The sequence below is a fragment of the Nannobrachium achirus genome (assembly GCF_963921795.1).
Source record: "Nannobrachium achirus genome assembly, chromosome: 11".
Taxonomy (NCBI): domain Eukaryota; kingdom Metazoa; phylum Chordata; class Actinopteri; order Myctophiformes; family Myctophidae; genus Nannobrachium; species Nannobrachium achirus.
The window spans coordinates 55,995,652-56,022,034 of record NC_137820.1 but is presented as its reverse complement, the minus strand read 5'-3'; the positions used below and the strand labels follow the sequence as shown (position 1 = coordinate 56,022,034).

The 26,383-nt window shown below is 41.7% G+C and overlaps 4 protein-coding genes across 5 annotated transcripts; all 4 read left to right on the top strand.

Annotated features, from left to right (window-relative positions):
- The first annotated feature begins 436 nt into the window (after positions 1-436).
- On the top strand, positions 437-4,859 carry LOC308294877 (uncharacterized protein). Of its 2 annotated transcripts, XR_013962540.1 has the most exons (8): positions 437-668; positions 779-1,014; positions 1,130-1,308; positions 1,548-1,674; positions 2,024-2,188; positions 2,512-3,445; positions 4,466-4,731; positions 4,830-4,859. XR_013962540.1 is itself a non-coding variant. In XM_080737783.1 (6 exons), exons 5-6 carry the CDS (start codon positions 2,068-2,070, stop codon positions 2,826-2,828), a joined length of 438 nt encoding a protein of 145 aa, XP_080593909.1. In that variant the 5' UTR covers positions 527-668; positions 779-1,014; positions 1,130-1,308; positions 1,548-1,674; positions 2,024-2,067; the 3' UTR covers positions 2,829-4,250. The 2 variants fall into 2 exon arrangements, 1 of the variants encoding a protein (XP_080593909.1); XM_080737783.1 differs by lacking the exons at positions 4,466-4,731; positions 4,830-4,859 and having other exon boundaries at positions 527-668; positions 2,512-4,250.
- A 10-nt stretch (positions 4,860-4,869) lies between these two features.
- Positions 4,870-6,949, top strand: LOC308294868 (uncharacterized protein). The gene is made up of 4 exons (XM_080737773.1): positions 4,870-4,925; positions 5,043-5,561; positions 5,815-5,904; positions 6,016-6,949. The coding sequence occupies exons 2-4, from the start codon at positions 5,043-5,045 to the stop codon at positions 6,481-6,483; spliced, it is 1,077 nt and encodes a 358-aa protein (XP_080593899.1). The 5' UTR covers positions 4,870-4,925; the 3' UTR covers positions 6,484-6,949.
- A 3,341-nt stretch (positions 6,950-10,290) lies between these two features.
- On the top strand, positions 10,291-17,357 carry LOC308294871 (uncharacterized protein). Its single transcript, XM_080737776.1, has 5 exons — positions 10,291-10,701; positions 12,393-12,503; positions 12,992-13,179; positions 16,513-16,590; positions 16,797-17,357. The coding sequence occupies exons 2-5, from the start codon at positions 12,394-12,396 to the stop codon at positions 17,198-17,200; spliced, it is 780 nt and encodes a 259-aa protein (XP_080593902.1). The 5' UTR covers positions 10,291-10,701; position 12,393; the 3' UTR covers positions 17,201-17,357.
- A 681-nt stretch (positions 17,358-18,038) lies between these two features.
- LOC308294475 (uncharacterized protein) lies at positions 18,039-24,522 on the top strand (the record flags this gene model as incomplete). The annotated part of the gene is made up of 11 exons (XM_080737209.1): positions 18,039-18,296; positions 18,407-18,642; positions 18,758-18,936; positions 19,176-19,302; positions 19,652-19,816; positions 20,140-21,500; positions 22,505-22,770; positions 22,869-22,964; positions 23,082-23,600; positions 23,854-23,943; positions 24,055-24,522. Exons 7-11 carry the CDS (start codon positions 22,621-22,623, stop codon positions 24,520-24,522), a joined length of 1,323 nt encoding a protein of 440 aa, XP_080593335.1. The 5' UTR covers positions 18,039-18,296; positions 18,407-18,642; positions 18,758-18,936; positions 19,176-19,302; positions 19,652-19,816; positions 20,140-21,500; positions 22,505-22,620.
- Positions 24,523-26,383: the final 1,861 nt, after the last annotated feature.

Here is a 26,383-nt window from a genome sequence, read left to right as displayed (position 1 = left end):
GATCCCGGAGTAGTCCGGCTTTATTTAATTAAAGGAATAAAATGATAAGGGGCCTTCTGAAGCCTGGCTTGATTTTTGTAGCTACTAGCCGAAAGCTAACAACGTCCCGGCCGGCCGTAATTTGCGAACGTAATCGCCAATCTCCGCCTAATCCAATGAAAGGCAGCATCTTTAAAGGCTTATAGCTCCTTTTTGTGTTATAGGAAAGCGGCGCGAGGTTTATTTACGGCTAAATAGCCGAAAAATGATCTTTTAGATGACAAAATGGAAATAGCCATTGTGTTTGCATCTTCATCCGGGACATTTCCATGCTGTGCATGAACGTGAGCACGTCAGGTCCTGGAAGCTGAAGTCTTGGAAGCTAAAGCGCTCGCCTATGAGAGATGCGCTGGCATTCTTTGGCCCCTAGAGGGCGCTGGCACTCAAAGAGTTAAATAGCATCCCATTAATGAGTGACATCTGAGGGAAGTTAATTACTGTTAATTGACATATAGATAACTAGTGAAGGTACGTTAGACTGCTGTATGTGATTTTGCTAATTGATAATGAACAAAACTCTCTTTTAGTGCGATTCTTGCCCATTGTGATGCCTGTCAACATCTGTGGTTGTCCACCTGAGCTGATGAAGGTCATCAAAGGAAAGGATGTTGTTTTGGTCACAATAAATGGTAATTATAGGATTTCCTCTTCTCTGTTTGAAATATGTTTCCTTACAAAACAGCTCCCTCAAGAAACATTGTGGTTAGCATCATGTATGTATGTATGTATGTATCTGTAGGACGGTATGATCTTAGCATGCCACAGCTGTCCTGTGAGGGATGCCAGGCTTCGTGGAATGTAGGAGTTGCGGATCTTGTACAAAATGGCTACTGGCCAGCCACCACCGTCAACTTCCAAACAATCTACGAGGCAGACTTGTTCCATACCTTTGAGGACCTGAAGATGCTGTCACCAGGGATTGCAATTCAGGCTTTTCTACGGATGATTGACAGAAGGACTGTTCGCTTTGGCCGTGTAAGTACTAATTTCTTTGGTCTGCACTTCACGCATTGTAAAAGTGTTTGTTTGGATATGAAGATTTCTGTTAAACTAATGTTTTTTGCTGTTGTTTCTGCTGTTGTTTTTCTAGACTGGGAAAATTCCTTCAGACAGCTTTCAAAAAATATTTTTTGAATGGGCTGCTGTACGGTACCTGATCGATTCCCTCTGCCAGGAGGAGCCATTTTGCTGTCCTGCATGCACGCCGTCAATGCTTGCGGTCTCTGTAGATGGGAACCGGAAGCATTACCGTTTTAAGAGCACAGCAAGGTTTGTACATATCCACACTGTTCATATCAAGGAATGGCAAAATCTATTGTGCATTTTACACAGTGTAACCCAGTTGCGCTGTAGCTTGGCATTGCCAGACTGATTATGTGAGGTCACTGTAACGTTCCCACCATATTGCTATGAATGTTTGAGAGATCCTACATGATCAGTCTGGAAATACCTTGAACTTTTAGTGTTCAACATCTTAAATGAAATGTCTCCCCATTTTTTTTTTTTAGATCCAACGAACAAGCCATCTTCGTCCTGAGGTCCTGGTAGATGAGTACAACAGCCTGGTTCCTGACCAAACATTGTGCTTTGACACCATCCTCGCCACAGAGAATCCCTGGCCGTGGCAAATATGTGGTATGCATTTGGCCTCTTAAACCCCAGCGTCTCTATTCTGGGAAAACATTTGCGCAAAATAGCCGATTGACAAGCGCGACGCATTGTGAGCTTGTAGATTGGCTATTTTCAGTGAAGATATTTAATGTAGAGCAGAAACACCTGATAGTTACTAGTATAGGGTCATGAGGGACGCTCAACAACAAATGGTGTGTGCGTGGTTAATGTCCTGTATGTATTCTTTCTTTCATGTTGTTGCTATAGTACCGTATATGATTAATACTGATAAATGATGACATGAATGACAAATAATATATGCGTCTATAATCTTTGAGCAGTGTTCCCAACCTTCCATATCTATGTATTACAGGGTCTGTTGATTACAGTACGAAGAAAGAGGTGTTCATCAAGTGCATGGCAGTCCGTAGGCTTCAGGAAGAAAAGTACATCATTGTCCGGGAGATGAGGCAGCACTGGGATTTTCTCAAGGCCCGTTCCAGAGTGCTGTCCGACGTTTCTCTCCATCAGAATGAAGGCAAGTGGCAAAGTAACATTGTGAACTTCTACTTATTGAAAATGTTCTGTCATGTTAAAACAGGATTGTGCTAGGTAATGTAATTTCTGTTTGGCTGGAAATGGCTGATCTACCAGCTCAAAACACATCACAACGTGACGTTTTTGAGCTTGTAGATCTGCTATTTCCACTATTTCTGAAAATCCAAAATGGAAATTATTGTGACGATCTAAGCAAAAATAATTGCAATTAGGTGATTGTGTAATAATTTTGACAGGCCTAGTTTAGAGTGTGAAATATGCGTTGTTCCCTATATAGTGAGTGACACATTGTTCCTTTTTTAGGAGTTCTACCGGAGGACGCAAGGAGGGGTCTCACGTGCCTCGTCCGCAAAAAGGAGATGGAGCTGAGAGCTGTTAAGAGGCGCGCAAGGAAGCGTTACTTGGAGGTCATGTCATCAACCGATGACAGGCAAGTGGACCCGTTGGACAGTTCAGATGAAGAGCAGTTCTTCCTAAGTTCGGACTCTGGCAGTTCAGACTCCGACAGTTCTGACTCGGACTCTCCTGACTCGGACTCTCCTGGTGACGTTGATGTGGAAGGCACTCTTCCAGAGATGGAGACGGAGAGACAGAGAGAGACAGACAGCGAGAGAGAGTGAGACGGAGATACAGAGAGACAGGCACTCTGTCACTCAAATTGAATACTGAACTATAACAGGGACATGGTACTTTTGACGTTGTTGGTCTACTTTTTTCTTGGTCTACCTCACGCCTACTCATGGATCCTACTGACTTACCTACCAGGAGGACAGAGAGCCTTCATCCTACTCCCTCCCAACACTCCCTGCTGACAGCCTGTAGGAATGCAGTGCCAATTACCACCCTCCTCCCTGGCCAGCGATAGATGCTCGACAAAGCCAGATGCACCATGGTGGCTTTCAAATCTGTGGTGGAGGGCAGGCATTTTACCACTGCACCACCCGAATGCCTATGTGGATTATGTGTCTTGACAGTTTTTTTTGAGCGATGGAAGCCGCTCATTTGAGTGGCTATGTCCGTGGCTCACTGCTCCTACAGATTTTGCACATTTCTGGACACTGCTGTCTAGAGTCATGTCATCAACATGGATCTGTCCCATTTAGCGCCACCATCAGGCCGATCTTTTCAAACACATTTCTGGACACTGCTCCTACAGATTGTCTATGTCTATATTAGTGTCATAGACTGCTGCCCTGTGTTGTGCCTCCATGGGCTGTGTTCATCAATAAAGAGAGAGGTAAATGTCATTCAGTTTGGTTTTATACACAATATGTTTTATATTGTGTTAAGGTGTATGATTTCTTTATTTTATAGATAGACTGTGACTGCTGTTTTGTTCTGTTTGAGTTTTACTGATTTATATTCATTTCAGTTATTCCCTTTTCTTTCTTTTGTGTAATAGTATTTATTGGAATGGCATTGTAACCTGAACATTCTTTGTTCAACATCCTTGTATTTCCCCCAAGAAATATTTATACTCATACATTTATACTCGTCGTAATCTATTCAGTAGTGCTTTCAAGGCCGGACGTGACCGGACGCCATGTGGCTTTGCATACTCTGCTTTACTTTATTGAATGCCTTAGCTTTTACCTTTTAAGGTGGTTGTGTGGGGCTTTTAAGCCGTGACATAATTTTGTAGTCAGACCTCCAAGCAGATTTATTGTCAATATGTGTCCCTCGCTATTTCAACAGATCTGAGACAAAAAATAACGACTCAAGTATAATTCTACCACTTTCCTGTCAACAAGAAAGAGAAGACAAATTTGTAAATAGTAAAAATAGTAAAAAGATTCATGGGTGCTGGGGCCTTTTGGCCCCAAAAGTTCTCCTCTGCCTACAAAATGATGTCAGACTTAAGAGGGCACTTGTTGCTAGGCCCTTCCTTTTGGCAACACCTGCCATCCTCCAGTGCCCCTTGTGTATATAGAGCATGAGCTTTTCTTTTTAACTGATGTTTTAAACTAGGACTATATTTTATACAATATAGTCCTTTAATCATTTCTGAATTATTGAATAAACATTGTAATCTTGGGGGGAAATCCTTGTCTCTGCCCGTCTTTTATTGTCACACATGCATCAAGAATCTGTTGGGGTTTTAGTTTGTATATGTGAATTAAACCTAAACTAAACCTGGGATATGGCCCAATGTATTGTTATTGTGGTCATTGGCTCCACATTGGACCATCATGGCTCATCCTGAAAAGGTCCCTCATTAACCCAGGAATTCACACATAATGTCCTATTGTTCCAACAGGGTTTATATCCAGAGACCTGTACATCTGCTCATTCAGCACAAGCTACTACTGACTGAGAGCAGTTCTCAAACCACTGCTCTGTGTCTGGGACTTCATTCTATCTACAGCAAACAAGATGTCTGGAAACCTTGGAACTCGCCTGTCTCACCACAATGATTCATTCACTAGTACTCAGCAAGAAAGTTTCAACAAGTGCAAAACATACTTGGCAATGGTCGCCTTCGTCCTACAAGACTCTCCAGACAGGATGCTCACCTCTAATCAGGTAAGAAACAGACAATGCTGCTGTTAACAGTTTACATCTCGTAATCAAATGCAATGTTAACTTTCAGAATTTATAACTTGATTTATTTTTTTCTCCAGTTGATGGACAGACTGGAAGCATTTGGGTCCACAAGGACAAGATTCTTTGAGAACAACATCCTAGTCTGTTTGTCAGCCAACACATGTTTTGTCAGGGTAAATATAAATTCATCAAATAAACATTCACAAATAAAAATGTAATCTGTAAATGTCTGAACTTTCATCCAGCTTAATCAAATAGACATTATACTGTGCTTTCATTTTCATGTTCAGATGAGCCCAGGGAACAACTGGAGACTTGATCACAGTAAAATAACAGAAAAGATGGCATGTCGTCACCTCAAAGGAGTTCTGGAGTGGTTCCCAGAGTTGACTTCCACAGGGAGAAAGGCGATGTTGACCAGACCACCACCAGCCCACTACACAACCCTCCACTCTCCTGAAGCCTGCAAAGATGTTAACAGTAGATATAAGGTGAAGTTCAGCAGTTCTTTCTCCATTGAATCCATCCTGAAGAAAGACGGCCCCTCTGGTCTGTGCTGCAAAGCCTCTCTGTCAGAGGAGTCCAGTGTGTCACAGAAGTCTAACTGGTCTACAGAGAGAATGGTTGGACTTAAGATGAAGTTCACATGGGACTCTTCACCTGCTGCTAGACCCACCAAGAGGAAGTTCATGAGTCTTGCTCAATCAAACGCTACTCGGCAAGAACATTTCAACCAGTGCAAATCCTGCTTGGCAATGATCGCCTTTGTCTTACAAGATGCTCCAGAAAAGATGCTCACCTTTAGACAGGTAAGAAAACATATAATCCCACTATATATTTAACCGTCGATTAGCCATTCCCGGGTAACATTGCGAGGCCAGTGTGGATATACAGTATAATCCTCCATCTGGTCCTTAGTCTGCCCGTGGCCTTCTCTCAGTGGGACGTACCCTAAATACCTACCTATGGAAATGCCTGTTTGTTATCAAATGTAAAGTTGACGTTACATTTGATTCAAGACCTCATTTGTAATTTGACGTATTTTTCTTTTTTCCCCTGCAGTTGATGAACAGACTGGAATCATTTGGATATCTGCAGACAAAATCTGCGAACATCAGAGCCTGCTTGTCAACCCACACATGTTTTGTCAAGGCAAATATATAAATTCCTTGAAAAAGAACATTCCAACTGGTATTAAATGGATATGATTTACCCATGCTCTCATCAAACTTAATTCTAACAGCTGTGTTCTTTCATTTTCAGATTTCGTTGAGCCCAGAGTCCCCATCGAACTACTGGAAACTTGATCACAGCAAAATAACAGAAAAGATGGTGCGTCGTCACTTCGAAGGAATTCTGGGGTGGTTCCCTGAGTTGACCTCAGTGAGAAAGGAGATGATGGCCACGTCGCCACCATCACCAGACCACTACACAACTCTCCACTCTACTAAAGATGCAGCCTGCAAAGCTGTTAACAGTAGATGGGAGGTGAAGTTCAGCAGTTCTTTCTCTGTTGACTCCATCCTGAAGAAAGACAGTCTCTCTGGTCTGTGCTGCAAAGCCTCTCCTCTGTCAGAGGAGTGCAATGTGTCAGTCAAAGTGGTGCATAAGCCTGATTGGTGCACAGAGAGAACTGTTGGCACGAAGAGGAAGTTAAACTGGGACTCTTCACATGTGGACACACCAGTCCCTGATATTCAGGGACTGGTTGCTTACTGTAAATTCTGCTAAATCTAGAGTAAAATGTATATATGTGTATAGTATAATTTGTAAATTCATTGCGAGGCCTTGTCTGTGTGTGTTGTGTGGATTTGTGCTGAATTGTGCTGTACCTTTTATCATTTATGCTGGTATCATTTTTGTCTTAATCTTAAAGGTGTTATTATTTTAATAAATGCATGAAAATATATTCAAAGAAAACCAACCGAATCCTTTCCCAGTTTAGGGGTCTGGTGTGCACACATAGGCCTGTACATTATATTGAAAATTCTGCTGGCGCAAGTACGGTAATGCAACAGGCAAACGGGAATAACATTTAAAATGTGAAATCAATTGGCAGCCTACTGCCACTGTTTAGGTATAGTACCTTCCACGGAGATGGGGATGATTCCAATTCTCATCTCGTTAAAGTGCTGTCTTGAACAGTTTTGACACTTATTCACTGCTAGGAGGCAAGGCTCAGTTTCCTCCTCTGTCATGTAAAATATCTAAATGCAGTTCATGTGAATGTCACTCACTGTCAAAATACACAAAACATCCAAAAATGACTCCAACTGTTTCATCCAGCCTCAAGGTAAATGTAAAAAGCATTAAATAAAATGAATAGTTTTGTGTAAATGTTCATTTTAGCTCTTTCATAAAAGTAGTTTGGAAAACAATATCCATGGTTGTTGATGTCAGAAAGGATCTCAGATAATCACTGGATCTTTCTGATATGCACTTACTTAATTGACACATCCTCATTTGATGTTGCCTGGGTGGTTCAGAAGATATTTTTTTCTATGGTGTTTTCAATTTTTTCTATGCCTGTTGTGTGCCACATTGTACCATTGATTCAAACAATGATGGACCACAATATTGTTATACTGTAGCCAAGTTTAAATGCCCACTTCACCTCTGGGACAACAGATCTTATTTTATTGTTGTTTTGGACACGATAAATATGATGCAAAATGCATCACTAGTCATGCTGAAATACTAACATATCTAAAAACACAGATTGAACACAAAAAATAACTCGGGATTGTGTTGATTGTGTCCCAAACAACAATAAAATAAGATCTGGTTGTCCCAGAGGTTTGTTTACTGTTGAGAGAAAAAAAACAATGTTGCACATTAAGTTAATCATCTGGGGACCCCCCAAAATAATTTGGGGACCCCCCTGGGGGTCCCGGCCCACAGGTTGAGACCACTGCTTCATGGTATGATGATCATGAAACATGTCTATCCTGACTGAGGGAGTGGAATGACAATGCCACCACCTACAGGCCACGAGGTGTCACTGAATGGTTTGATGTGTGAATCATATTCTATGAACTGTGCACTGTGTGCAGTGCCCAGATATCAACACAACTGAACACCTATGAAAGATTTTGGACTAACGTGCACGTGTTGAGACATTTGGCGCTCTCCACCACCATCATCAAAATATTTTGGTTAGAATGGTCTTTCATCCCTCAAATAAGAGTTCTAGAATCTAAGTCACTTGTAACAGAGTATTTCTATTTTGCAGTAAAACATTTGAGAGTTAGCTTGCTGTTAGCAGCTGAGAGTTAGCTTGCAAGCTAACACAATGTTTAATACAAACAAAAGACAACAAAAAGCAAGAATACATGTCATGTGTTATAGTGCTAGACCAGACACATGTCACTGCTGATTATTTACCTGCCACAATGTGTCCTTTGGTCGTGTGGCGATGTCGCCATGACAACGAAATATTATATATATAACACAAATTGTACACAAGCCTAGCTGACTGCTGCAGCATCTGTTTGTTTACAAGCTGTGCGTACACGTGGATTCAGGTGACGTCAGAGCGTTTGCGCGTCTCTGTTGTGTACAAACCTAGGCAACAGCCAATGAGCAGCGGGCAGCCACGTCAGAGCGTTTGCGCGTCTCTGTTGTATACAAACCTAGGCAACAGCCAATGAGCAGCGGGCAGCCACGTCAGAGCGTTTGCGCGTCTCTGTTGTATACAAACCGTTGCTAGGCAACAGCCAATGAGCAGCGGGCAGCCAGCAGGATAAATAGAGAAGAGCAGGCCGTTCACATCACTTTTCTTCTTTCTTGTCACAGAGAAAGCACAGAACTGAACTGTAAGCAGCAGAGAGACGACTTATCCATTACTATGGCTGAAGTTACACTGTTGTGGTCAGACCTGGTGGAGTTGCAGGAAATATGTTGTCAACCAATCATCAAGGATGATGATACACGAAAGAAGAAGTGGACGAGCACGAGGAGAGGATGGAGGAGCTGGAGTCTCTTCAGAATTCTTTTCCCTCAGGAAGCTGAAGGAGGAGAAGACTCTGCAAGAGATTCAGCGAGAGTGGTTCTCTTCAGAATTCTTTTCCCTCAGGAAGCTGAAGGAGGAGAAGACTCTGCAAGAGATTCAGCGAGAGTGGGACGCCGGTCCCACTCCGCGGTGGCCAACTACTTTTCCCTCATGTGAGATCCAAGACCCCGCCCCGCCAAACGGCCCTTTTAAGGGCCACCTTCCTCTCCTTTTGCTGTGACCTTGCCGTGGTGGAGAGGCTTAGTGATTCAGTGACTCTGGGACCTATGCTGGTGGAGGTTGATCCTGACAGGTTTAACCACACCGCATTGGTCACAGGAGAGAGTCCAAACTAACAACAGCAAAACCTCTTTCTGTAATCAGTGAGGTGTGAACTATGGACATGTTACCATACTTAAAATCCAACACATTATCATCCTCTGTTCGTCAGAGGGTTGACGTGCTGACACATATGCCCATGGCGTTTATTCAAGAAGCTCCAAGACCGGCTCATGAGCCGTGGCGTTTATTCAAGCAGCAGGAGGAATGGGCTCCTTGCGTTCATTCAAGCAGCAGTGGCTGTTGGCTCTCCGCCCACTCTTTCAGTCGCGCTAGTGAGGTTACCATGACAACGCGATTGTCAGAACCGGGATGCTGTTACACGCGTGTATCAAACCAGCATCCCGGTTCTGCAACATGGGCTAAAACGAGTCATCGTCACGTGTCCATTTCAATATTCCGGTGGTTTAGTTTATAGGCATTTCCATTTAACTCATTGCATGCCAGGCCCGATAGTCCCGAGATTATTTCAATGTCTTTCCCTGCCAGGCCCGATAGTCCCGAGAATTTCCGCCATTTTGAGAAAAAAAAAGTTTTTTTTTCAAAAAAAAAAAAAATCAAAAAAAATTCTTTTTACAAAAAAAATCTTTGTTTACATTTTAGGAAAACATAATGGCTTCTATCTCATGAATGCCTGAACGGATTTCCATTCGGATTTTTTTGTTTGAAAGCTGTGAGCAATGTGGACACACGTGGTGCATTATCTAGGCATGGGTGTGCATGATCCGTGCACTATGAATTACATGGAAGTCTATGGAGACCATAGGCACCGTAGAGTACGAAGCTATGTTAAAATGGCGGGGAATGTGTTAATGCATTTTGATAACATTTAAAGCCTTAGCTTTATAATGGGTTTAATTTTACCTCCCTCTAATTAATTCCTTAGATTTTTATTTAATGTTTAATGTATTTCTTTCATGTTTTTATTTTGAGCCAACCGAAATGGCATGGCCATCGAGTTTAATTAATCATTTAAGGATATTGCTAATGTAATTTGAGCCATTGTGTTTATTCATTGTTAAAATAATTTAAAAAAATATTATAATTAGGTATTTTTACCGGAAGTTTCGTACGTCTTTCACCACACGCCCTACGCGAGTTTCTAAATTCTAGGAGAGCTAAGGCAAGGAGCGCTCGTTTTCACCAGCGTCGGCAGGTTAGCTACTCAGCGTCTGTTTTACTGAGGTTAAGGTTAGGGTTAGGGTTAGAGTTAGGGTTAGGGTTAGGGTTAGAGTTAGGGTTAGGGTTAGAGTTGGGGTTAGGGTTAGGAATGGTTAAGGATAGGTTCAGGTTTTGGTGCACCTCCGCGGTCCAAGTGACTACAATGTAGCGCTCCCTATCTCCGGTTCAGCCAATCACAAGCTTCAAAAATGAGTCCGGGGCGTGGTTTTGCACCCCCTACCACTGACTGGTGTGACATCATCATCATACCCGGAACTTATGCGGAAAGTACAGCCAAACAGAAAAGTCATATCTGATCGCATTAGACAGTGTTAAACTCTCTTTGCCTCTCGATTTGCGCATACCCTTTATTGTTGCTGACGGAACAGCTTTGGTTTGTTTGAGACAACCGAGAGACAACTACTACTACTACTACTAAAGGCCTACATTGCATTAAGGTAAGTTAGAGCAACACTGATGGCTAATGTTGTTAGCTACCATGGCGTGTGCTAAGTGTTTCCATAGAACAGAGTGGTTCTCAACCTTTTCAGGCCGCAACCCCCAAAATAATCATATTTTAACTGGGGATCCACACACCCTGACGAGCACCAAGAGTTGATGCATTACATTTTGTATAACACGGTTCTATTGTGAAATGTTTGTCTTATGAATGAGACAAATACAAAACAATGTTTTTATTGAACTCAAGAAAACAATTGGACGTCAACTACTACTTTAATGTTTTATGATAAGCATGTTGAATTACCTTGTAGAAATATGTTATACAAATAAACTTGCCTTGCCTTACTCTAAAGTAAGGCAAGGCACTTCAGGTCTCCATCAGTCCCCTCCCCCACTGATGGAGACTCCAAGCTCTGGCACGGGGGCATTGTGAAAATAGCACAAAAATCTTTTCGAGCTTGTGCTGGGCTAAACTGGGCCCAGGTGGTTGCTATAGTAATATAGTACATGCAAGTACTATTGTGATAAACCCAAGGTGATGTTATTATTATTATGTGAGATGGTCAGGAAAACAATAATGTACCGTGGGACACCTTTGGCTGTGGGGTCTGGGGGCTCTCTTCTGAAATGTTTAAACTTAGATGTAATGTCATGTATTGTGGCGCATTTAAACAGGGATTGTGATACTTTTATCAGGCTTTCCTAACAGGAAAAGTATATGTATATTTTGTAGTTCAAAAGAAAATGTACAGAGATGGATGTGATAACTGAAGCAAAGTAGACCTCTTTAATAATAACCACATATGATTTAAAAGTGCTTATCTCTTTATGAGTGAATGTACGTGTATACTGTATTTGGGAACGCAAAGGGAATATTCTCACATTATTGATATTTTACATAAATTGTGGTGGCTCTACTTTTTAAATTGGCTAAATATAGTATCTTGCACCTTGGCTGAAATGAAAAAGTAACTCATTGATCTCAATAATTCAAGTTTGCAATGGCTTGAGAGTCAATGGATTATGTTGCATCTCTAATGGCAGCAAACCATGTGCACTGGAGTTGCAATTTCCAGCTTGGCCAAAGTGGTTATGATCTCCTGGTGTTTGCTACTTGATGTCCACTAATTGCTGTTTTTAACAAGGATAGCTCTTCAATTTCTTTATTGTCCGAAGGAAAATCATTCATCTTATTTAAATGAATCATCAAAATAGCCTAGTACAGGGGTAGGCAATCTTAGGCACGGGTGCCAACATTGGCACAGGGGAGGGTAATCATTGGCACACTGGTAGAAGTGTGAGAGAGTCCACTCACATCTATATGCAGTTTACATCCTGCATAATTCTACATTCATTCAAACTGATAACTTTGGGGAGAGAGTCTGGGAGATAAGTGGGTTATTGCTTGAGTCTAATGATCATTATGCCTACAGAGTACAGACTAATGTAAAATAATATATTTCTAAAGAAGAACAAAAATAAAGGTCATGTATAGCCCGTCAAAACCAATTGGAAATATTATATGTTGGTGTCATAATTAAGATGTGGTGTTATAGTTGATATGGCACACTATCAAGAAAATGAAAACTTGGCACTTCATGTCAAAACGTTGCCGACCCCTGGCCTACTATGTTTACATTTTCACAAGAAAGCTAATCAACCTATGTTTCCACCCGCTTGTTTTTAGAATGGATTCAGACGATGAAGCCATCCTGGATGAGCTGGATGAAATTGTTGCAGAGCAAGCACCACCAGCAACACAGACAGCTCGACCCAGTCTCCCACGACCATCGACCAGGTCGGTAGAGAGAGACAGGGTTCCCACGGTCATGAAATTCCTGGAAATATTTTGAAATTGATTCGAAAAATATTTTTCCAGTACAGGAAAAGCTTTGGAATTGATCAAGGGTCCTGGAAGGTCCTGGAAAAAATAGCTATGCATTGTCTTTGGTTATTGATTTTGTTAATACCTCTGAAATGTCAAATTAAACACTGGCCAAATTGTCAAATATTAGAGGCAGAAATTGTGAAAATGGCAGATCTACATGCTCACAATGCCTCACAACGCGAGGCGTTGTGCATAGCAGTAAGCGACTTGTTATTTAGCAGAATTATTGTTATATAGTCCTGGAAATCGGGTTAAATATTCTGGAAAAGTTTTGGAAAAGTTTAGGAAATTAATCGGTAATGATGTGTGGGAACTGGGAACCCTGGAGAGACAATTATAGCCAAGAGGCCAGCAGCAAGCTATTTAACCATATCTTTTTCCACCCTGTTTGTTTTTAGTTTGGATGCCGATGATTTGCCTGTCCTCCTCCATGAGTTGGACGAGCTTGTGGCAGATCAAGAAGCACCAAAAAAGAAACCCCGGCTCCGTCCTGCACGAGCACAGAGCGTGAGGTGGATAGAGAGAGATGAGAGTGGACGTATTCTAGCCAAGAGGCCAGCAGCTAGCCGGAACCCATCTGGACAGGGTTAGTATCTATTAAGCCAGTTAGTATGACTACAGTGCTCATGAAAACGGCTCAAAACAATTAAGGGATCACAGTGTTCCCTTTTTTCTTTGAGCAGTGTATATTCAATTGATTATTTGGACTTACTTTTGTTTGCTTCAAATACGTGTAAGATTGCTACCGGTATATGATGTTGTAGTAGTCATGATTCCTACAGTATTAGTTAAGTAAGATTGGTCTCCTTGTCTTTCAGCTCTTTAGTAAATAGAAAATACATTTACAGGTTAGGACAACCAATTTATACAAACATTAGAGAAAACTTACAGGATGCAGGATAAACAAGTGATATTGGTGTTATAACACAAATGGCAAAGACATAAGTGATGACACAGAGAAATTCTCTCTCTCTCTAAAAAAACAAACACTACAGAGTGTTCCAGTTTTAAAGACCTGTAGAGATGGGGTTATTGGAGACTATCATTACTTGTTAAATAGGGCTACTAAAAAACAAACAATATCTCACAATATAGCTTTAACAGTTGCACCCCTATAGACAGTATATAACTACCGGTATGTAAGTATAAAAATAGCATACTATAGTGTATAGATACTATAATGATCTGGGGCTTTCAACTGATTATGAACCAGGGGCCACCACCCTCACTAAGAATCAACCTGGGGACCACCGTTGTCTTGGAGAGGGGGTATGAGCTAAGATTAGTTATTTTGGAAACACTTGATATGCATTCCATGTCTATACAGTACATCTCACATTTTGATGAGATTTAGCCTCTGAGACAAAACGAAAGAATCTTTTGTCCACAATTCCATGCTGTATTGATGTTGGTACCAAAGGGAAGTTAACTGAAAGCGTAAAATAAAATACATTTTCATTTGAGAGTTAAAGATCTATAAGGCTCCATTTGTTAACAACTCTTTGCCTGGGGACCCATTTAGCTGGGGACCACCTGGAACCCTTCCAGGGACCCCTGGTGGTCCCCGGACACTGATAGTAGCCCCAGTTCTGTTATTGCTAGCTCCCTGTGTGCAGTTAGCCCAGTCGGTAGAGTGATAGCTTTTGGCCTGCAACGTACACGCATGCACACACACAACCATTCACCTGCCTTCACCCACACCCCCCCCCCACCTCCCCACCCAATGTCTTGTCAGGGCTTTTTTTTCTTTCTCCCAGGCAGTTCCTCAAATTAGTGGAACTGTATGGAAGCAATGTTTTTTTAACAGCCCAAGCCTGCAACTCCCCATCACCCAAACGCAAAGCTTGTACTCCCCACTCCCAAATCTTTTTCTTTTTTCAGCAAGAAAGGGCTATATTGGCAGCGCCGTGGAATGGCAGCAGCTGTGCTCCCTTAAATGCACAAATACATTTCGTTGTACTGTGAATGTACTTGTATGTGTACTGTTCTTTGTAAATGAGTTGATCGTTGACAAATGAAACTGTGCCTGTGTACCTGTACTGTATTGTTACAATGACAAATAAACTCTAATCTAATCTACTGGGTTCATGGCTTGGGTATGGGGCGGCCATAGCTGAATGGTTAGGGGGCCTGCCTGTCACTGGTTTGATTCTCGGCCAGGATAGCAATGTTGATGTGTGTCCCTGAGCAAGACTCTTAACCCCTAATTGCTCACGCGCTCCTTGTGGGCTGCGAAGCAGCTGGGTTGGGCTGCAAATACTGAATTTCCCTCGTGGGAGGCAACTATTATTATTAATTAAGATGGATGTGTGTAAGTACTGTATTAAGCTCCGATATATCTACCAGTGTGTAAGTACTGTTAGCTCCACTGTATATACCAGTGTGTAGGTACAGTACTGTAAGCTCTAATATATCTACCAGAGGTCTAGCACATAGAAAGGTTATACACAACCTTCTTCTCAATTTCCCACTACTACTACTACTGACCACTCTGACCTGCTTGCATACATTTTCATTTTATTTCTTATTAGTCTTTATCCTTGCATGATTTGGAGGACACAAATGTAACATGAAACATGAAAAAAAGGAATAAATATATATATATATATTAAGGGTGGGGAAGTTAACGCGATATTAACTAATTAACGCAAAATCCCTTTATCGGCGATAATATTTTTAACGTGCGATTAACGCGGTGATTTTTGCCCCCCGGTGCAATGAGTTTTGAGCCTCGGTGCGCCCCGTAGTCAGGAAGAGAATGCAGCCCGCAGTGCAGAGAGGGAGCAGAGGGAGAGACACGTAAACAAGACAGTCAGAGGCAGAGCGGTGGAGGTTTTGGGACACAGGCAGGGGCAGACAGACAACCACGGTTGCACTCATTGGAGACTATTGGACTTCACTCAGTAATCACAGTTCTCTCGAGAACACAGCACATTATTTTGACGGGGAGTGGAGGCTTCTGTTGCATGGGCTGACTGTTATGAAGACGTTAGCTTCACGTTAGCTTCAGACGTAGCCTACTAGCCCTGGAACTTGTCTGTGCTGTCTGCCCCAAAGCCTCCACCATGCGTGTAGCCGGAGAGAGTATCATTGAAAATAAAGTCAGCAAACTGCTGATCACCGACAGTGCACACAACATGATCGCAGGGGCCAGGGAACTGGATGGGCATAATGCCTTGTGCAACACATCTTCAGCTAGCTATAGCCTATAATCTCCAAGCAATACCACCGCAATGTGTGGCATCGTCACGTTAATGTTAATGTATTGTTAATCTAAGGCTACCAACAAGCCATCACAGTGTCTACATAATAACAGGGTTTATCAAAGTGAACTAGGGGTGCCATAATCTTAACACCAGTCCAGGGTGCTGTGCCTCAGAATACTTTGATAATGTTTCAAATGTAGCCTATCAATATTACTTCAGTTAAACCTAGAGCCTCTATACTTTGTAAAACGCTGCACTGTACTTGAGTAATCTTTCCAATACACAAACTCTTCACAAAATAAAAGATTAAAAGCTCACAACGCATCTTATTGTGAGCTTGTAGATCAGCTATGATTGGTGAATGTTCCCCCCAGAATAGGGATGATGTGGTTAAAGTGATTAAATATATAAAAGTTAATTTAAATCTGTCCTAATGGAAACATTTTCTCGAATATTCTGGACAGTAAGCCTATTTGTCATATAGATTTTGAATAAACTAGGTATTTGTCTACCTCCCATGTTGATATGAGTATTATATATCTGTTTAAGGTAGTTTTAGAACAGATAAAAAATATGCGATTAATTTGCGATTAATCGTGATTAATTATGGACAATCGTGCGATTAATATATATATATATATATATATATAGATATATATAGATATATATAGATATTGATATTGATATATGTATCTATCTTTTTATCATTACAGCCCAAACACGCCATTCCAAGTCTGCTCACTCTAGTACAGACGCATCCGTTGATCCAGAGACTTCCTCAGAGACTGGTGGTAGGTCATTTAATATCTACGGTTGTTTATATTTTCTTCTCTTTCATTTTTGCCTGTTGGATGAGCAATTGCCAAGCAGCATTCACATTGTTATCTAACACTGTTGCATTTGAATGTATTTATTATTTGTTTTTGTATAAAAATGTTCAAACCGTAGGCATAATATATTTGTACTAGTGCATGTCTTTCTTTTACAATTCCTATAGAATGCCTCCTTCAAGATCTGCTGCAGGACCAGAGCAGCTCGGATGACGAGCCAGAGCCAGAGGTACTCGAACGAGCTCCACAGGCCAAGGACGATTGGAGCACTCGCAATGCCCTTCACTCTGAAAGATGGAGGGCAATGAGGCCATCCCTGGTCAACTGCATGCTGGCACGAGAAAATGTGGCATCGTCCATCTGCAGCCAGTGTCAGAACAACACTGCAGCTGTCCGGTGCAGAGACTGCCTCCCGTGTCCATTCCTCTGTGCGGAATGTGATATGAGCAGGCACAGCACGGCACTGGTCCTTCACAACCGGGATGACATGACTGGTGGTTTCTTCCGGTCATTAGCTCCAACCAGTTGCATTGTAGATGCGGCTGTTAGACAATGTGGTAAGTTACATTAGCACACGCTATTATCCAAAGTACATGAGCAGAATAAATGTGCTCTATTCAACAAACAAATGGTCACATAAGTAGATCAATTGTTTAAGTAGGAGGTACCAGGAAGCATCCAGCCTAGTATCAGCCTGCATAATATGCATCTAAACTAGAATATTATGATATAATTGATAATATCATTTTAACTCATCTGGTGCCGATCCCGGACTAGTTTGGCTTTATTTCAATCCAATACAATCTTTTTTTTATTAATTCACTTACCCTGAGCTGCTTGTAGAGTCGTGGGTGGTCCTGGCTCGCTAGCCGCTAGCCAGCTAGCCGTTCTACTCTGTCCGACGATATATTCCATTAAAAATGGTTTAAAATACATTTTTGAGCTCCCCAATGTTCACCCAATGTTCGGCGCCGCTTCCGATGAGTACACGAGTGTGCCGATCCCGGAGTAGTCCGGCTTTATTTAATTAAAGGAATAAAATGATAAGGGGCCTTCTGAAGCCTGGCTTGATTTTTGTAGCTACTAGCCGAAAGCTAACAACGTCCCGGCCGGCCGTAATTTGCGAACGTAATCGCCAATCTCCGCCTAATCCAATGAAAGGCAGCATCTTTAAAGGCTTATAGCTCCTTTTTGTGTTATAGGAAAGCGGCGCGAGGTTTATTTACGGCTAAATAGCCGAAAAATGATCTTTTAGATGACAAAATGGAAATAGCCATTGTGTTTGCATCTTCATCCGGGACATTTCCATGCTGTGCATGAACGTGAGCACGTCAGGTCCTGGAAGCTGAAGTCTTGGAAGCTAAAGCGCTCGCCTATGAGAGATGCGCTGGCATTCTTTGGCCCCTAGAGGGCGCTGGCACTCAAAGAGTTAAATAGCATCCCATTAATGAGTGACATCTGAGGGAAGTTAATTACTGTTAATTGACATATAGATAACTAGTGAAGGTACGTTAGACTGCTGTATGTGATTTTGCTAATTGATAATGAACAAAACTCTCTTTTAGTGCGATTCTTGCCCATTGTGATGCCTGTCAACATCTGTGGTTGTCCACCTGAGCTGATGAAGGTCATCAAAGGAAAGGATGTTGTTTTGGTCACAATAAATGGTAATTATAGGATTTCCTCTTCTCTGTTTGAAATATGTTTCCTTACAAAACAGCTCCCTCAAGAAACATTGTGGTTAGCATCATGTATGTATGTATGTATGTATCTGTAGGACGGTATGATCTTAGCATGCCACAGCTGTCCTGTGAGGGATGCCAGGCTTCGTGGAATGTAGGAGTTGCGGATCTTGTACAAAATGGCTACTGGCCAGCCACCACCGTCAACTTCCAAACAATCTACGAGGCAGACTTGTTCCATACCTTTGAGGACCTGAAGATGCTGTCACCAGGGATTGCAATTCAGGCTTTTCTACGGATGATTGACAGAAGGACTGTTCGCTTTGGCCGTGTAAGTACTAATTTCTTTGGTCTGCACTTCACGCATTGTAAAAGTGTTTGTTTGGATATGAAGATTTCTGTTAAACTAATGTTTTTTGCTGTTGTTTCTGCTGTTGTTTTTCTAGACTGGGAAAATTCCTTCAGACAGCTTTCAAAAAATATTTTTTGAATGGGCTGCTGTACGGTACCTGATCGATTCCCTCTGCCAGGAGGAGCCATTTTGCTGTCCTGCATGCACGCCGTCAATGCTTGCGGTCTCTGTAGATGGGAACCGGAAGCATTACCGTTTTAAGAGCACAGCAAGGTTTGTACATATCCACACTGTTCATATCAAGGAATGGCAAAATCTATTGTGCATTTTACACAGTGTAACCCAGTTGCGCTGTAGCTTGGCATTGCCAGACTGATTATGTGAGGTCACTGTAACGTTCCCACCATATTGCTATGAATGTTTGAGAGATCCTACATGATCAGTCTGGAAATACCTTGAACTTTTAGTGTTCAACATCTTAAATGAAATGTCTCCCCATTTTTTTTTTTTAGATCCAACGAACAAGCCATCTTCGTCCTGAGGTCCTGGTAGATGAGTACAACAGCCTGGTTCCTGACCAAACATTGTGCTTTGACACCATCCTCGCCACAGAGAATCCCTGGCCGTGGCAAATATGTGGTATGCATTTGGCCTCTTAAACCCCAGCGTCTCTATTCTGGGAAAACATTTGCGCAAAATAGCCGATTGACAAGCGCGACGCATTGTGAGCTTGTAGATTGGCTATTTTCAGTGAAGATATTTAATGTAGAGCAGAAACACCTGATAGTTACTAGTATAGGGTCATGAGGGACGCTCAACAACAAATGGTGTGTGCGTGGTTAATGTCCTGTATGTATTCTTTCTTTCATGTTGTTGCTATAGTACCGTATATGATTAATACTGATAAATGATGACATGAATGACAAATAATATATGCGTCTATAATCTTTGAGCAGTGTTCCCAACCTTCCATATCTATGTATTACAGGGTCTGTTGATTACAGTACGAAGAAAGAGGTGTTCATCAAGTGCATGGCAGTCCGTAGGCTTCAGGAAGAAAAGTACATCATTGTCCGGGAGATGAGGCAGCACTGGGATTTTCTCAAGGCCCGTTCCAGAGTGCTGTCCGACGTTTCTCTCCATCAGAATGAAGGCAAGTGGCAAAGTAACATTGTGAACTTCTACTTATTGAAAATGTTCTGTCATGTTAAAACAGGATTGTGCTAGGTAATGTAATTTCTGTTTGGCTGGAAATGGCTGGTCTACCAGCTCAAAACACATCACAACGTGACGTTTTTGAGCTTGTAGATCTGCTATTTCCACTATTTCTGAAAATCCAAAATGGAAATTATTGTGACGATCTAAGCAAAAATAATTGCAATTAGGTGATTGTGTAATAATTTTGACAGGCCTAGTTTAGAGTGTGAAATATGCGTTGTTCCCTATATAGTGAGTGACACATTGTTCCTTTTTTAGGAGTTCTACCGGAGGACGCAAGGAGGGGTCTCACGTGCCTCGTCCGCAAAAAGGAGATGGAGCTGAGAGCTGTTAAGAGGCGCGCAAGGAAGCGTTACTTGGAGGTCATGTCATCAACCGATGACAGGCAAGTGGACCCGTTGGACAGTTCAGATGAAGAGCAGTTCTTCCTAAGTTCGGACTCTGGCAGTTCAGACTCCGACAGTTCTGACTCGGACTCTCCTGACTCGGACTCTCCTGGTGACGTTGATGTGGAAGGCACTCTTCCAGAGATGGAGACGGAGAGACAGAGAGAGACAGACAGCGAGAGAGAGTGAGACGGAGATACAGAGAGACAGGCACTCTGTCACTCAAATTGAATACTGAACTATAACAGGGACATGGTACTTTTGACGTTGTTGGTCTACTTTTTTCTTGGTCTACCTCACGCCTACTCATGGATCCTACTGACTTACCTACCAGGAGGACAGAGAGCCTTCATCCTACTCCCTCCCAACACTCCCTGCTGACAGCCTGTAGGAATGCAGTGCCAATTACCACCCTCCTCCCTGGCCAGCGATAGATGCTCGACAAAGCCAGATGCACCATGGTGGCTTTCAAATCTGTGGTGGAGGGCAGGCATTTTACCACTGCACCACCCGAATGCCTATGTGGATTATGTGTCTTGACTAGAGATGTTACCGATCAATCGGCAATGGATCGGATCGGGCCGATCAAAGCATGATCGGCGATAATCAGTGGTTTAGATCAAAAGGTAAATTCACCGATCCGATCCGATCGGTGCATCTGATCAACCAGACGTTCAGTATGCCCACTTGAGGCCATTTTGGGGTATTGATTTCCACAGTGCTGAAGGAATAATTAGTTACTGCTATGATAATAAATACATAGTAATGCTGGTAAATAACTATAAGGCAAATATATAAATGAATTCATGAGTGAATGAATGAAATAAAGTTAAAACATTAACATTTAGAAAATATAAATAATAACTTGATCGGATCGGTGATTGATCGGGATCGGGTGATCAAACTTTTGTGATCGGCACTCTGTGATCGGTTCCAAAAAACCTGATCGGACCATCCCTAGTCTTGACAGTTTTTTTTGAGCGATGGAAGCCGCTCATTTGAGTGGCTATGTCCGTGGCTCACTGCTCCTACAGATTTTGCACATTTCTGGACACTGCTGTCTAGAGTCATGTCATCAACATGGATCTGTCCCATTTAGCGCCACCATCAGGCCGATCTTTTCAAACACATTTCTGGACACTGCTCCTACAGATTGTCTATGTCTATATTCGTGTCATAGACTGCTGCCCTGTGTTGTGCCTCCATGGGCTGTGTTCATCAATAAAGAGAGAGGTAAATGTCATTCAGTTTGGTTTTATACACAATATGTTTTATATTGTGTTAAGGTGTATGATTTCTTTATTTTATAGATAGACTGTGACTGCTGTTTTGTTCTGTTTGAGTTTTACTGATTTATATTCATTTCAGTTATTCCCTTTTCTTTCTTTTGTGTAATAGTATTTATTGGAATGGCATTGTAACCTGAACATTCTTTGTTCAACATCCTTGTATTTCCCCCAAGAAATATTTATACTCGTCGTAATCTATTCAGTAGTGCTTTCAAGGCCGGACGTGACCGGACGCCATGTGGCTTTGCATACTCTGCTTTACTTTATTGAATGCCTTAGCTTTTACCTTTTAAGGTGGTTGTGTGGGGCTTTTAAGCCGTGACATAATTTTGTAGTCAGACCTCCAAGCAGATTTATTGTCAATATGTGTCCCTCGCTATTTCAACAGATCTGAGACAAAAAATAACGACTCAAGTATAATTCTACCACTTTCCTGTCAACAAGAAAGAGAAGACAAATTTGTAAATAGTAAAAATAGTAAAAAGATTCATGGGTGCTGGGGCCTTTTGGCCCCAAAAGTTCTCCTCTGCCTACAAAATGATGTCAGACTTAAGAGGGCACTTGTTGCTAGGCCCTTCCTTTTGGCAACACCTGCCATCCTCCAGTGCCCCTTGTGTATATAGAGCATGAGCTTTTCTTTTTAACTGATGTTTTAAACTAGGACTATTTTATACAATATAGTCCTTTAATCATTTCTGAATTATTGAATAAACATTGTAATCTTGGAGGGAAATCCTTGTCTCTGCCCGTCTTTTATTGTCACACATGCATCAAGAATCTGTTGGGGTTTTAGTTTGTATATGTGAATTAAACCTAAACTAAACCTGGGATATGGCCCAATGTATTGTTATTGTGGTCATTGGCTCCACATTGGACCATCATGGCTCATCCTGAAAAGGTCCCTCATTAACCCAGGAATTCACACATAATGTCCTATTGTTCCAACAGGGTTTATATCCAGAGACCTGTACATCTGCTCATTCAGCACAAGCTACTACTGACTGAGAGCAGTTCTCAAACCACTGCTCTGTGTCTGGGACTTCATTCTATCTACAGCAAACAAGATGTCTGGAAACCTTGGAACTCGCCTGTCTCACCACAATGATTCATTCACTAGTACTCAGCAAGAAAGTTTCAACAAGTGCAAAACATACTTGGCAATGGTCGCCTTCGTCCTACAAGACTCTCCAGACAGGATGCTCACCTCTAATCAGGTAAGAAACAGACAATGCTGCTGTTAACAGTTTACATCTCGTAATCAAATGCAATGTTAACTTTCAGAATTTATAACTTGATTTATTTTTTTCTCCAGTTGATGGACAGACTGGAAGCATTTGGGTCCACGAGGACAAGATTCTTTGAGAACAACATCCTAGTCTGTTTGTCAGCCAACACATGTTTTGTCAGGGTAAATATAAATTCATCAAATAAACATTCACAAATAAAAATGTAATCTGTAAATGTCTGAACTTTCATCCAGCTTAATCAAATAGACATTATACTGTGCTTTCATTTTCATGTTCAGATGAGCCCAGGGAACAACTGGAGACTTGATCACAGTAAAATAACAGAAAAGATGGCATGTCGTCACCTCAAAGGAGTTCTGGAGTGGTTCCCAGAGTTGACTTCCACAGGGAGAAAGGCGATGTTGACCAGACCACCACCAGCCCACTACACAACCCTCCACTCTCCTGAAGCCTGCAAAGATGTTAACAGTAGATATAAGGTGAAGTTCAGCAGTTCTTTCTCCATTGAATCCATCCTGAAGAAAGACGGCCCCTCTGGTCTGTGCTGCAAAGCCTCTCTGTCAGAGGAGTCCAGTGTGTCACAGAAGTCTAACTGGTCTACAGAGAGAATGGTTGGACTTAAGATGAAGTTCACATGGGACTCTTCACCTGCTGCTAGACCCACCAAGAGGAAGTTCATGAGTCTTGCTCAATCAAACGCTACTCGGCAAGAACATTTCAACCAGTGCAAATCCTGCTTGGCAATGATCGCCTTTGTCTTACAAGATGCTCCAGAAAAGATGCTCACCTTTAGACAGGTAAGAAAACATATAATCCCACTATATATTTAACCGTCGATTAGCCATTCCCGGGTAACATTGCGAGGCCAGTGTGGATATACAGTATAATCCTCCATCTGGTCCTTAGTCTGCCCGTGGCCTTCTCTCAGTGGGACGTACCCTAAATACCTACCTATGGAAATGCCTGTTTGTTATCAAATGTAAAGTTGACGTTACATTTGATTCAAGACCTCATTTGTAATTTGACGTATTTTTCTTTTTTCCCCTGCAGTTGATGAACAGACTGGAATCATTTGGATATCTGCAGACAAAATCTGCGAACATCAGAGCCTGCTTGTCAACCCACACATGTTTTGTCAAGGCAAATATATAAATTCCTTGAAAAAGAACATTCCAACTGGTATTAAATGGATATGATTTACCCATGCTCTCATCAAACTTAATTCTAACAGCTGTGTTCTTTCATTTTCAGATTTCGTTGAGCCCAGAGTCCCCATCGAACTACTGGAAACTTGATCACAGCAAAATAACAGAAAAGATGGTGCGTCGTCACTTCGAAGGAATTCTGGGGTGGTTCCCTGAGTTGACCTCAGTGAGAAAGGAGATGATGGCCACGTCGCCACCATCACCAGACCACTACACAACTCTCCACTCTACTAAAGATGCAGCCTGCAAAGCTGTTAACAGTAGATGGGAGGTGAAGTTCAGCAGTTCTTTCTCTGTTGACTCCATCCTGAAGAAAGACAGTCTCTCTGGTCTGTGCTGCAAAGCCTCTCCTCTGTCAGAGGAGTGCAATGTCTCAGTCAAAGTGGTGCATAAGCCTGATTGGTGCACAGAGAGAACTGTTGGCACGAAGAGGAAGTTAAACTGGGACTCTTCACATGTGGACACACCAGTCCCTGATATTCAGGGACTGGTTGCTTACTGTAAATTCTGCTAAATCTAGAGTAAAATGTATATATGTGTATAGTATAATTTGTAAATTCATTGCGAGGCCTTGTCTGTGTGTGTTGTGTGGATTTGTGCTGAATTGTGCTGTACCTTTTATCATTTATGCTGGTATCATTTTTGTCTTAATCTTAAATGTGTTATTATTTTAATAAATGCATGAAAATATATTCAAAGAAAACCAACCGAATCCTTTCCCAGTTTAGGGGTCTGGTGTGCACACATAGGCCTGTACATTATATTGAAAATTCTGCTGGCGCAAGTACGGTAATGCAACAGGCAAACGGGAATAACATTTAAAATGTGAAATCAATTGGCAGCCTACTGCCACTGTTTAGGTATAGTACCTTTCACGGAGATGGGGATGATTCCAATTCTCATCTCGTTAAAGTGCTGTCTTGAACAGTTTTGACACTTATTCACTGCTAGGAGGCAAGGCTCAGTTTCCTCCTCTGTCATGTAAAATATCTAAATGCAGTTCATGTGAATGTCACTCACTGTCAAAATACACAAAACATCCAAAAATGACTCCAACTGTTTCATCCAGCCTCAAGGTAAATGTAAAAAGCATTAAATAAAATGAATAGTTTTGTGTAAATGTTCATTTTAGCTCTTTCATAAAAGTAGTTTGGAAAACAATATCCATGGTTGTTGATGTCAGAAAGGATCTCAGATAATCACTGGATCTTTCTGATATGCACTTACTTAATTGACACATCCTCATTTGATGTTGCCTGGGTGGTTCAGAAGATATTTTTTTCTATGGTGTTTTCAATTTTTTCTATGCCTGTTGTGTGCCACATTGTACCATTGATTCAAACAATGATGGACCACAATATTGTTATACTGTAGCCAAGTTTAAATGCCCACTTCACCTCTGGGACAACAGATCTTATTTTATTGTTGTTTTGGACACGATAAATATGATGCAAAATGCATCACTAGTCATGCTGAAATACTAACATATCTAAAAACACAGATTGAACACAAAAAATAACTCAGGATTGTGTTGATTGTGTCCCAAACAACAATAAAATAAGATCTGGTTGTCCCAGAGGTTTGTTTACTGTTGAGAGAAAAAAAACAATGTTGCACATTAAGTTAATCATCTGGGGACCCCCCAAAATAATTTGGGGACCCCCCTGGGGGTCCCGGCCCACAGGTTGAGACCACTGCTTCATGGTATGATGATCATGAAACATGTCTATCCTGACTGAGGGAGTGGAATGACAATGCCACCACCTACAGGCCACGAGGTGTCACTGAATGGTTTGATGTGTGAATCATATTCTATGAACTGTGCACTGTGTGCAGTGCCCAGATATCAACACAACTGAACACCTATGAAAGATTTTGGACTAACGTGCACGTGTTGAGACATTTGGCGCTCTCCACCACCATCATCAAAATATTTTGGTTAGAATGGTCTTTCATCCCTCAAATAAGAGTTCTAGAATCTAAGTCACTTGTAACAGAGTATTTCTATTTTGCAGTAAAACATTTGAGAGTTAGCTTGCTGTTAGCAGCTGAGAGTTAGCTTGCAAGCTAACACAATGTTTAATACAAACAAAAGACAACAAAAAGCAAGAATACATGTCATGTGTTATAGTGCTAGACCAGACACATGTCACTGCTGATTATTTACCTGCCACAATGTGTCCTTTGGTCGTGTGGCGATGTCGCCATGACAACGAAATATTATATATATAACACAAATTGTACACAAGCCTAGCTGACTGCTGCAGCAGCTGTTTGTTTACAAGCTGTGCGTACACGTGGATTCAGGTGACGTCAGAGCGTTTGCGCGTCTCTGTTGTATACAAACCTAGGCAACAGCCAATGAGCAGCGGGCA

Excerpts from the sequence above, each read along its gene's own strand:
- LOC308294877 (XM_080737783.1), top strand. The coding sequence starts at position 2,068 with ATGGCAGTCCGTAGGCTTCAGGAAGAAAAGTACATCATTGTCCGGGAG. Across the intron at positions 2,189-2,511 it reads TTCTCTCCATCAGAATGAAG|GAGTTCTACCGGAGGACGCA; the intron begins GCAAGTGGCAAA and ends TTCCTTTTTTAG.
- LOC308294868 (XM_080737773.1), top strand. The coding sequence starts at position 5,043 with ATGAGCCCAGGGAACAACTGGAGACTTGATCACAGTAAAATAACAGAA. Across the intron at positions 5,562-5,814 it reads AGATGCTCACCTTTAGACAG|TTGATGAACAGACTGGAATC; the intron begins GTAAGAAAACAT and ends TTTCCCCTGCAG. Across the intron at positions 5,905-6,015 it reads CCCACACATGTTTTGTCAAG|ATTTCGTTGAGCCCAGAGTC; the intron begins GCAAATATATAA and ends TTTCATTTTCAG.
- LOC308294871 (XM_080737776.1), top strand. The coding sequence starts at position 12,394 with ATGGATTCAGACGATGAAGCCATCCTGGATGAGCTGGATGAAATTGTT. Across the intron at positions 12,504-12,991 it reads CTCCCACGACCATCGACCAG|TTTGGATGCCGATGATTTGC; the intron begins GTCGGTAGAGAG and ends GTTTGTTTTTAG. Across the intron at positions 13,180-16,512 it reads CCGGAACCCATCTGGACAGG|CCCAAACACGCCATTCCAAG; the intron begins GTTAGTATCTAT and ends TTATCATTACAG.